This window comes from Lemur catta, chromosome 15, assembly GCF_020740605.2.
Source record: "Lemur catta isolate mLemCat1 chromosome 15, mLemCat1.pri, whole genome shotgun sequence".
NCBI lineage: Eukaryota > Metazoa > Chordata > Mammalia > Primates > Lemuridae > Lemur > Lemur catta.
Genome location: NC_059142.1, coordinates 40,266,190 through 40,278,450, shown reverse-complemented (window position 1 = coordinate 40,278,450; position 12,261 = coordinate 40,266,190). Strand labels below are relative to the sequence as shown.

The 12,261-nt window shown below is 45.1% G+C and overlaps 1 protein-coding gene across 2 annotated transcripts in view; it reads right to left on the bottom strand.

Moving 5' to 3' along the window:
- Positions 1–362: 362 nt before the first annotated feature.
- The window catches only part of DHX8 (DEAH-box helicase 8), a 30,306-nt gene continuing 18,407 nt past the window's right edge, over positions 363–12,261 (bottom strand). The window contains exons 17-23 of one of the 2 annotated variants that reach the window (XM_045526661.1): positions 11,540–11,680; positions 8,992–9,147; positions 6,177–6,314; positions 5,259–5,387; positions 4,892–5,088; positions 4,245–4,424; positions 363–3,167 (exon numbers count right to left, since the gene is read on the bottom strand). In XM_045526661.1, coding sequence (XP_045382617.1) covers positions 2,948–3,167; positions 4,245–4,424; positions 4,892–5,088; positions 5,259–5,387; positions 6,177–6,314; positions 8,992–9,147; positions 11,540–11,680 — 1,161 coding nt within the window. In that variant the 3' untranslated portion in view covers positions 363–2,947. The remainder of the gene's footprint in view (positions 3,168–4,244; positions 4,425–4,891; positions 5,089–5,258; positions 5,388–6,176; positions 6,315–8,991; positions 9,148–11,539; positions 11,681–12,261) is intronic. The other variant, XM_045526662.1, reaches the window with a different exon arrangement.

Here is a 12,261-nt window from a genome sequence, read left to right as displayed (position 1 = left end):
AGATGTGACAGAGGGCAGCCAAGGAAGGAGGTGGGAGGGGCAGAATGGGTGCTTCTAGAGCCAGCCCCTGTGTAAACAGCTTCCCAGGAGACGGGAGACAGGCTCAGGTCAAAACAGGCGCTCTCCCGTTGCTGCAGCTGTGCTGAGGTTGGGCCGACCAGACTCTCTGTTAATGCCTGAGCCTCTCCTGCCAGCAGCCCCTGCCCAGCGCTAACCCAAGACCACAGCAGGCCTTGCAGGAAGGGATGTCTCTCGGCCACTACCTGTAAATAAAAGCGCATTATTTCCCTAGAAACAAAAATCATCAATGTACTGACTTACAATTTAGAGCAAGAAACCGAAAACCAATTTTAAAAAACAAGTTTTAAAAAATGTATCATTTAATTCCACATTAAAGCCAGGCTATCATGGTGGGAAGAAGGTATAAAACTCTGAGGGCCAAGACTGCACACTTGGAAAAAAAACGGAGTTGGATGAGAAGCGGTTGGGGAAAGCTCTCCCCAGGCAGAGATGTTTGACCTCTGCCCTCTGAACTGTTCATTAACAAGCCACTCCTCACAGCTCTTTGTTCAAATCCTCAAGCTTGGAGGGGCACTGATCCAATGAGACAGCTACAGTAACCACCGGGAGGAAATTCTTTGGGCTGCAGGAGGGACAGCCAAAACCAAAGCATGCTCTAGACTGAATGAAGCAAACCTGGCCCAAGCAGCCTGACTCAGCAGTGGAGCTTACCAGGGCCCCAGGGGGACAGTTCCCCACATACACAAACACAGACTCAGCACATGTGCACGTACAGGCAATGCCTGAGCTCAACTCCCGCTGGGTCAGGGTGAACAGTATACTTTGACGGCCAAGAAGATTCTAGCTCTCTGCACGAGACCCACATCCTCTCCTGGGATGTCACTCAATCTCGGGAAATATTGGTTCAAGGAAGAGAAAGAAGGGCCCCGTTGTGCGAGAGCAGCAGGCGAGCTCCCCTTCCAAATCTGGAGAGGAGCTCCCTTCTCCCTCAGAGCAGGCGCAGTCAAAAGGTCGGACCCCAGCTGTGTTGTCACAGCAGAGAAGTGACCCCAGCTCCAGGGTAGAGATGGTCAAGGAACACCCACAGAGTTGGGATCCTTGTTTTTCTCACTGAAGCCAGAGAGATAACCAGCCCCGCCATCCCCGACACTTGGCCTGTCAAACACCCTTTTCAACCTCAGCTTAAAACCCAAACCTCCCTCCTCGGGTGCCAACACTGTCTGTGCCAGGCACACAGTTGGGACGGGCTGGGCCGCCATGCCCAGGAGTTCTGAATAGGGAAGATCGAGGCTGGAATTAAGACTGGGGAGCTGGGTGCCCAGCCTCTGCTTGCCTTTTGGTTTCACCTATCGGTTCTCCCACTGTGTCTCCCCACAAGGCATTCAGGGTTAACACAACAATGTCCTGGCCCTTGACTACGGGCCTGGGCTCACTAAGGCCACACTCCAATGGAACTGGAGGTGCTCACTCCCTTACTAAAGGGACAGGAACTGCAGTCAGCACACTCCCTGGCCTATATCCCTCCCCCTTGGATTCTTTCTGAGTTTTGTCTTTATGGTGGTTTATTTGCTGCCCAGTGACAAAACACATTCCTTTATATCTAAAAATGTCAAATAGTCTTTTAGTGTCTGGCATACAGTTCCACAGCACTTTCAGTATTTACTTAATCTCAAAACTTACCAACGTGGGGGTGGGAGGAGGCGGTGGGGACAACGTGGTAGCAGGATGTGCCCACCTCCCAGGGGCTTCCCTACGGGATCCACATCCAGACCAGCTTTCCAGAAGTTCCACAACCTGGCCTACAGGACCTGCCTGATGTTTCTCCAGGTAAAGAGCCTCCTCAGGAGCTGTGAGGGGGCCACCAGGAGGTGGCAATTCCCCGTGAAGTGCTAGGGAGAAGCCACTAAGAACAAGCCCCAGAGCACAGACACTGGGTAGCACAAGCTGGCTCTAGGGGTATTATGTTCATCTTTCTGCTTGGGGTGGGGGAAGGGAGGCCTTGACCATAAAATCCCTTTGTTAAAGTCCATTGAGGACCTGGGGGTGGGAGATAAAAATGAAATAAAAGTGATATCATTACTTAGCATGTATCAAAAGGAAGTGGGGCACACTGCACATGGTACCGGTGGTAGGAGGCAGTGAGGGGCGAGCCTTCTGTATTCAATACGTGGCATCTGTAACCACTCAGGCACCCAGACTGAAGCACTCTGTGGCGTGGATGTGGTCGGTCACGGGGGAGCCTCCTGGGCGCTGGGCTAGCTCAGATGCTGTAAGACGAGGCTGGAGGTCCGGGCGGTGCGTCATGTCCGAGCCTAAAGAGGCCCTGGGCTCTGGTTTCAGGGCATTCAGAGGATTCTCCATCACATGCACCAGAGCCACAAATACTAAATCTCCCTCACCCTGACTGAGCCCAGGCCAACATCCCAACCTTTCAGCTAAAAGAAACAGTCATGGAAAACCATCCTTTTTGTTTCCTTAAGAAAATAAATATTCCCAGGGAGTTAAGCTGAAGTATAGGGGTTGGAGAGGGGGCGGGAAGTGGGGCCAGCACTCAAGATGAGCACAGCAGCTCCCTCCTTCGGGGGCACCAGGGCCCTCACTATGTCCCTGTGCCAGGTGCTCATACTGCCCTTCCCATCCCAGGGCTGCAAAAGTTGTCCCTTTCTTAAGGATGATGCATCGTGTCTCCATGTTGGCTATGAGCTCCCAGCTGGTCCCAAGACTTGGGGTGGTGGGGGCCGGAGGCTCTGGCCAAAGCCAGGCTTAAATCCCCAGGTCAATTTTACAATCAGGGAAGAAATGAGTCGAGTTTAGAAAACACCCAGTTGAGATGTTCAGTCACAGGACAGGTGAAGAGCCTTCATCAGTGAGAGCAAGTCCAAGCCTAGGCTGCTGCTGCGAGGAAGCAGACGGACGAGCTTGCCTTTCAGCGCCGCCGGAAGGCCCGGGATATTCTCCAGGCGTTGGGCTCCTCGTATCGGTTGTACAAGGGTTCAAGCCGCTGCTGCTTCTTCTGTTTGCTTAGCTTGGTTGGGTCGGAGACCTTGAAGAAGGCTGGAGCAAACTCCACAAGCCACCGAGGGTCAATGGTGGTGACCTCACGCATGTATTCCTTCGTGGTCAGCACCAGCTCATGGTACACCACCCTGAGGAGGGACAGAGAGAGGACTCAAGCCTCTGTCGCAGGCCCCACTCCACAGTCAACCTGGTCTCTGGGGCCTCAGCTGAGCTTGCAATTTACCCTCTCACCTCTCCTGCCTGACCCCTCCGGAGACCGCAGTCTGTTTATGACAGCCACACCCAATGCTCAGGAGCCTGCATACCTCTAACCATAAGAAAGCTCTCTGGAGAAACGTGCTCTAATCCTGGCTCTGGCGCTAACTAGTTAAGTGACATGGAGCCAATCACATCCCTTCTCTAGACCTCAGTTTCTTGCCCCATAAAACGGGAGGGTGGTTTTTCAGATGGTTTCCACAGAATTCGAAGGCCCTGACGAGGAACCTTAGACGCTGCCACAAGGGGATGGGGAAGGCCAAGCAGGCAAGGATCTACTACTACAGCTCCAACCTTTCTACTGTGGTAACGTGGTGTTTTTAAATCAGTTTTACATATTAGATCAGAATTCTGAGTCCAGTGTTTTAAGTGCTACTTTAAGTTTTTTTTTTTTTTAGACAGAGTCTCACTTTGTTGCCTGGGCTACAGTGAGTGCCGTGGCATCAGCCTAGCTCACAGCAACCTCAAACTCCTGGGCTTAAGTGATCCTACTGCCACAGCCTCCCGAGTAGCTGGGACTACAGGCATGTGCCACCATGCCTGGCTAATTTTTTCTATATATATTTTAGTTGGCCAGATAATTTATTTCTATTTTTAGTAGAGACGGGGGTCTCCCTCTTGCTGAGGCTGGTCTCGAACTCCTGACCTCGAGCGATCCACCTGCCTCGGCCTCCCAGAGTGCTAGGATTACAGGCGTGAGCCACCATGCCCGGCCTAAGTAAAGTTTTTTAAACCACCTCACTAGGTAAGATCTTTCCTAGCTCTCACCCCTATCATTTTATTCCTCTCCATAGGGCTTGATATACTGTGCCTACTACAGGCTTCTGCTGCTCTAGAAATATAAACAATGCTGGAATAGGAAGTACTGAGGGTGGTGAAGACACAAGCAAAGTATCAGAAGATTTACAGGTTCTCTCGGCGCAGGAAAGCCCCGGGACCTGCCCACCTACCATTCCGGCTGTCTGTTGAAGAGAGCACTGGAAGGATGGATGTAGACCACCTGCTGGTCGATCAGTGTCCGGTAACCCTCCTGAGGATCTTTCTTGGCAGCATTACGGAAGAACCCACTGCAGATGGCCTTCTGCACTCGGACTGTGGACTTGCCACAAGAAACGACATCCAGCTTGTGTCTATCAAGACAAGACAACGGTGTGAGTCTACTCTGCTTTCAGAGGTTCTGTCTTCCAGAATGGCAGTGCCCAACATCTCCATCCTGGGTCTCCAGAGTGGTCACCAGGGCCTTTCTTCCAGCCCTAAACGTGCTCCACAGGCAGCTCTACACAGAGAGCAAAATGGAGGCACTAAGATCCAGATGCTTCGCTTAGGCAAGAATTCAATTCCAAACTAATAATGTTCCAGAGGCTTTTAAAGAACATTTTCAACAACTAATAAATCACCTTCCTCTTAGTAACTTTCTGAAGTGATGCTCAGCCGTACCCTCACTCGGAGGAGTACAACAGAGATGGAAAAGCTGGAGGAAAAAGGCCCCGTGAAGAGCAAGAGAACAGGTGTCTACGGCTTCATAGTACACACGGACACAGACAAGATACTCAAGGAGGTTCAACCCAAACGTGGGAAGTCACCAAATTCCGCTTACCTGTCCATTATGCCTAACATCTGCTTGCGAATGTCCTGGGCCCGGCGCAGGGAACGAGCTTGGATGAAGTTCTCATAGCACCATGGGTTGGAGAACTTGTTGTTCTTCCACGAGTTGTACACAGCCAGTAGGGTGAGGTGGTCCCCCTCGGTCTGGTGAAACTTTGCCTTCTTCTGATCTGCAAGGGCTTGTTTATCCTGCCAAGCAGTGGGACAAAGGGTCATTTCCCACTTAACAGCTACTACCTGAACATCCAGCAGTTCTAGGGAGCCCTACATGGCCCTATTAAGTGTCTGCATCAAATATCAGAACGGCAACAGGCTGACTTCACAGCACCCCTGTCTGAACGTGGGCCTGAACTCCCTACCTTGGGCCTGTAGAAGACGTTCTGCACAGACAGCATGGATACAATGGTCAGCATTTCTTCACTGCAGCCCAGATGCACAGACATGATGAGCATTTTGCACAGCATTGGCTCCAGAGGAAACTCTGCCATCTAGAGGAAGAAAAAAAAACTACAACTGCTTCCCTGTGGAAGACACATCTGGATTCCCCAGAGCCACACTGGTCAAGTGTGGGTAACGCACACACTTCCCCAAAGCACGATGATGTGTAATGCCTTCTCTATCAGAAGAATGCTGTTGTTTTTCCCTTTCCCAGATCAACCCCAATGGAATGTACGTGACTAAATACATAACTACTGTTGGGGTAGGTGGGAATTTTGCAAACGATTTTTATAATTAAGGCTAGACTCAATAATATATCCTGGGGGCAGGGCATGATGGCTCAAGCCTGCAATCCTAGCACTTCGGAAGACTGAGGAAGGAGGATCTTTGAGGTTGGGAGTTCAAGACCAGCCTGAGCAACACAGTAAGACACCATCTCTAACAAAAGTAAAAAAAATTAGCCAGGTGTGGTGGTGCGTGCCCGTAGTCCCAGCTACTCGGGAGGCTGAGGCAGGAGGATTGCTTGAGCCCAGGAGTTTGAGGTTACAGTAAACTGTGATGATGCCATGGTACTCTAGCCCAGGTGACAGAGCAAGACTTTGTCTAAAAAGTATATATATCCTGAGGTAAAATTAACTGTGAATAAAATCTCTTTCTCTATGAAGAAGAAACCATTTAAGGTGATAGTGGAACTCAGGTTTAAAAAAAAAAAAAAAAATCTAGAATTCTAATCAAAGCTTGTCCAGGGCCTTAGAGCTTGATTTTGCATAGATCAAAGAATGTGAAAGGCTGACCAGGGAATCATCCCATCAGCAACAGGAGTTACGTTTGTCCCCTACCCTGCGGCCCAGGCGAGTGAGTAGGCCCTCGTCGTCCAGGGCCCCCAGTGTGTACAGCTGCTCCATGGCTGTGATCAAAGTTTCCATTGGTGGGGCATCCATGAAATCAAAGGACAGCAGGTCATTGATGCCCATGGCCTAGAACAGAAGGGAAGAAAGCATGTGACAGGAGGGTCAGTCTAGCCAGTGTTAATAGGTGGGGGAGGCTACTTGTCATTTTCTTTCCTGTTTCTTCAACTGCATTTAGGAAGCCACTAGCGAGATTAGCAATAACTTCCAGGGCTGGGCCACACAAAACTCAGACTATTAAGCATGTACTTTCTCAGGAAACTTTAAAAAAATAAAACACTGCCTCAAAATGGCAACAAATACAACTCAAAAGAAGATATACAAATGGCCAAGAAGCACATGAAAGGATGCTCAACATCAGTAGTAATTAGGGAAATGCAAATCAAAACTGCAATGAGATACCACTTCATACCCACTAGCATGGCTATAATAAAAAAAAACAAAACACAGAAAATAATAAGTGTTGACAAGGAGAGGAGAAAGAGGAAACTTACTGCTGGTGGGAGTGTAAAATGGAGCAGCCACTGTTAGAAAACAGTTCAGTGGTTCCTTAACTGGTTAAACATAGAATTACCACATAATCTAGCAATTGCACTTCTAGGTATATATCCAATAGAATTAAAAGCAAAGACTCAAACACTAATGTTCATAGCAGCACTATTCACAACAGCCAAAAGGTGGAAACAACCCACATGTCCATCAACTGATAAACGGATAAACAAAATGTGGCATATACATACAATGGACTACCATTCACCCTTAAAAAGGAATGAAATTCTGATATATGCTACAACATGAATAAACCTTGAAAACATTATTCTAAGTGAAATAAGCCAGATACAAAAGAACAAATAGCGTATGGTTCCCCTTATAGGAGAGACCTAGAAGAGGGTAAATTCACAGAGACAAAAAGTAGAATAGTGATTACAAAGGGCTAGAGGGTAGGGGAAAGGTAAGTTATTGTTTAATGGGTATAGAGTTTCTGTTTGGGATGATGAACAAGTTCTGGAAATGGATACTGGTGATAGTTGTACAACATTCTGAATGCATTTAATGCCACTGAATCGTACACTTAAAAAAGGTTACAATAGGCCAGACGCAGTGGCTCATGCCTGTAATCCTAGCACTCTGGGAGGCTGAGGCGGGTGGGTCGCTTGAGGTCAGGAGGTCGAGACCAGCCTGAGCAAAAGTAAGATTCCCGTCTCTGCTAAAAATAGAAAGAAATTATCTGGCCAACTAAAAATATGTATAGAAAAAATCAGCTGGGCATGGTGGCGCATGCCTGTAGTCCCAGCTACTCGGGAGGCTGAGGCAGTAGGATCGCTTAAGCCCAGGAGTCTGAGGTTGCTGTGAGCTAGGCTGATGCTGCGGCACTCACTCTAGCCCAGGCAAGAAAGCAAGACTCTGTCTCAAAAAAAAAAAAAAAAAAAAAAGGTTACAATAATAAATTTTATGTTATATGTATTTTACCACAATAATAATAAAAATAGTAGACCACCTTGCTCTGTCTCTTGCATACACCATCTCTACTATGCATCTATGAAGAACCTCATCCCACGTTAGGTGGGAGGGGTATAAAGATGAATAAGAGATGGCCCGTGCTCTCAGAGAGTTCACAGTGGGCGAGAACCACGTTCACAAAACCACAACACAGTGCAATCAACATGCCTGGCACGTAGTAGGTGTTCAATACATTTGTTAGCTAATTTGATGAATAAAAGAAATGACTGAATGATGTACTACTATTCAAGTGGGTATAAAGGGTGATGCGGTAGGACCTAAGCTTTTTATTTCTTTCTCATAAAGTGAGATCATGACCATAAACACAGCAGATGTTCAATGAATGCTTATTGTATGAATAATAACTATGAAGAATTATGTTAGCAATCATTAAGCACTGCGCCAAGTGCCTTTACCTGCATCATCTCACTTATCTTTGCAACAGATACTATTAACAGCCCCCTTTTTGAGATGAGAACACAGAGCAGAAGGCAGAGTAGATAAACTTGCCCAAGGTCACACAACTCAGAGCTGAAGTCTGAGCCACAGATGCCTCTCTGTTGGTACTCCAGAGACTGGAGCAGGTTTTTTTCTGAAGCTCTGTTTAGCCTCTCTTGCAGGGAATGAATAATAAATGACAACAGAGCACTCTGCACCAGCAAAGTGTCAGGGCTCCAGGGTAGCATCAGTGTCAGGGGAAATGCCATCAGCTGGGAAATTACTCATGCAGCTCCTCCTGCCAAAAGAGAATGAAGGTCCTCGCTGGGGACTGAGCGAGGAAGAGCAATGATTCAGAATGAAAACCAAGCCCCCGAGGGCCAGTCTGAAATGTCACTGACAGTTCTCTTGAAAAGTTTTCAGATAGGGAGCCTTCCTCCCGTTCTAAAAGAACAGAATTAGATCTGAACGTTAAAGTGGTTGAGGTTAAATGTGTTTGTCCTCAGTTTGGCACTGATTGTATTTTTCTAATTTCTTTTTAGAAAATGCTCCTAGCTAAAACCTTTTACAAACAAATGTCCTGCTGGTTATTATGGTAAGAAAAAATGTGTTCACAGCAGACATGCCAACTTAGCCCCAGCCCCACCGTGAGAGGCTGTTATCACAGCCATTTGCATTTCACTCAAAGGGACTGGTTCCATGAGGTTACTGAAGTACTTAACAAGGTTCATAAAACTGAGATTCATTTACTAAGGCCATAGGATTGGACTGTTCCACCAACCCACTCTAACGAGACAGTGATTTCTACCTTGAGCGACAGCACTGTGCTGGCTAAGTTGGTTCTCTGGATTTCTGGCACGTTGGTGGTCAGCATTTCATCTCGGTAGGCACGTTCCGTGTACAGCCTGTAACACTTCCCTGGGCCTGTTCTCCCAGCTCTGCCAGCTCGTTGCTTTGCCTGAGCCTAGAGGGGTGAGCATATAAAAGTAACTTATCTGTTAAATGTGGCTTAACAGCTTTGCCCAGGAAATCTGTTAAAAGGGGGACACTTAGCAACTGGCAAAATCAGAAATGAGGTTTATTTCACTTCCTTTAGGACCACTTCCAAGACTACCAGTGCTCTTCTCATCCCCTCTCCATACTCAGCACTTGAGGGAAGTTTGTTCAGGGGAGGCAAATATAAGCAGGGTGAATAGAAGAAGTATAATAAAGATCTCAGAAATATACCTTCAAACTAGTGTGGCACACTATAAAAGAGAAAGCATAAAACAAGATGACAAAACACCATCCTCACAGTTATGACCAAAAAGGTAAGTGAACTAAATAATGTTGATCATACCAGTGATGACTCTGTAGCCATTTAAAAGTCAGGTTTGAGATGGTCCCTGACAAAAAGGAATGTTCACTTACAATAAGTGAAGAAAAGCAAATTATATAACAATATAATACTAATTTTATAAAGTCTTTATATAGTACATAAACTACCAGAAGGAAATGACTGAGGGAAGAATACCCTAAAATGTTAACAGTGGCTAACTCTGATGGTAGGCTTGCAGATGAGTTCTATGTTCTTTAGACTTTAACAAATATTGAACATGTATTATTTTAACAGTCAGGAAAATGAAATACTTCAAAAATATACAAAACTGCATAGTTATATGACTACTAAAATTGCAACCATGAAAGAAACAAACATGAAAAAAGACTGGAAAGAAAAACAGCAAAATGATGACAGTGGGGGTAGTAAGATTATGCATAATTAAAATGTTTTTCTCCCATTTTCCAAAAATAATGTAATATTACTTCTGTACTTGGGGGAGGGGGGAGAACACTAATTTTTTTAATTAAAAAAAATTGTAGTTTAGCCATAGGTTGCTAGGAAACAGTGAATAGCAATCTGAAAAGGGCCATTTTCTGACAAAACCATCTGTTGTTACAAACAGTACCAGAATTTACAAGTTACTATGCCAGCTCCAAACCAAAGCATGGGGTATGAAAGGACAGCTAACCACACAAATCCAGGCAGCAATCACACCCAGTGGCAGGACTCCACAGCATTCTACAGATGTCTGTCTCCAAATTGGGGCAGGCATATATAACTAATTTTTTGATCACTGTGTGTCACACACTGCCCTGAAAAGTGGTACAGAGCACATAGTTGGAGCAGAACCGCCCACGTTCAAATTCCAGCTCCACCAGCTTGTGATATCAGGTAAGTCACTTAACCCTTCTGTGCCTCAGGCTTCTCATCTGTGAAATGGGGATAATATAACACTATCTACCACATAGGATTAATGTGAGAACATACTGAGTCAATGTATGCAAAAGTATCTAGGACAGTGCCTCATACTTGATAAGTACCCTACAAGTGTTAGCTATTATTAAGTTTCAAAATAAACATATGGTTTTTACAGTTTATGAAAGTAATACATACCCATTATAAAAGATTAAAACTATATATAAAAGTATAAAGAAAACAAAATGCACAACACCCAGTAGCACCACCCAGAAATAACCTTAGCCAACATTTAGACTACATACTTTCAGTCTCGGACACGCATCACTCACATGCACTCTGCAGAAATGCACCCCATCTATTTTTAAACAAAAATTGGATTATACCGTTCATGCTGTTTTGTAGACTCAATTTTTTCAAATAAAATATCACGGTTACATGCTTATGTCATTAAACATAGATACCACCACGTTAATGCCACCAACATTCTATGGCATGGATATACCATATTTTATTAAACTACTTTCCTTTTGAAGTGCACTTAGAATTTTTCTAGGTTTCCCCTGATATGAATAATACTTCAATGAACATCCTTTTCCATTACCTTTGGACATGTGTTTAATCATTTCTAACTTTCAGACATATTCCTATAAGTGGATAGACAGGTTAAAGAGATAACTTTTATGTTTTGGATACACTGTTGCCAAACTGCCCTCAAAAAGGTGATCACGTAATTTGTTTTTTTAATATAATTTAAGCAGGAAATTATTCCATAATTACCAAAGAAACATATAATTATCTCATTTATTACTATCTCAGATATCTGTAGCTAAGTATAGTACTTTAGAAAATATATTCTTTCCACCTAAATTGGATAATATAGGGTGCCAGGATTCAAATATTTAAGTTCAAATTTTATGGGGCATTTTAATGTTAAAATACTACTCTAAAATTAAAAACAACACAAAATTTCCCTATACCCCATTAAAGTACCTAGTATCTTAAAAGTTCATCTTTGAAAACAATAAAGCTCAAAATACCAATTTTTTAGAACCATAAAAAATTTCAGAAAGGCCCTATCCAGGATTTTCAGGAAAGCTATTGGTAGAAGCCACCATACCTGAGAAATAGGCGTCACCACAAGCTGGTCAATCCCTGTCTTCGAATTATAAACTTTCTGCTTCACAAATCCAGGGTCCACCACATAGTAGATGCCATCTATAGTCAGCGATGTCTCTGCGATGTTGGTGGCAATCACAACCTGCAGGTGAGAGGAGCACAGCTGGAGTGAGCTGCCCAGGCTCAGCCCTGGGGTATGAAACAGGTCTTCTAAACTCAAACATCTTCCCAAAGGAGTGTGCGGCTGTCTCCTCTAGAGGGTTAAAATGACAGTTAATCCCAGCGCAGCCTCCAGTGGGCAGAAGGGGAGGTGCCTTTATCTTAAGAGTTAGGTTGGAAAGGGGGTGGTACCTGAGAGGAGAAATGGAATAGGAAAAAGCTAAGGCCAAACAAAGCCAATTTCATTTGGTGCAAATGGCTACATATCTCATTTTCTAGATCTAATGTTGATTACTACAATTTTAATTTTCTAGCACCCTGGGAAAGCAGAGATTTCCTGGCATTACACGTGCCAGTGCAAAATGAGATTTTTCCTTCCCCTACCGAGACATCTGGACTACAAAACGGGCTGTTCATATTCTGTAGAATGTGTATGTGGAACAAGAGGGAGATTGTTTTTTTTATGATCATAAAATGAACCACGAGGTGACAGAGGAATTTTACAGTTTCTGTGTGTGCAACAATCTATGTGATCTGGAATATTATTAGTCTCAGCTTGGCACT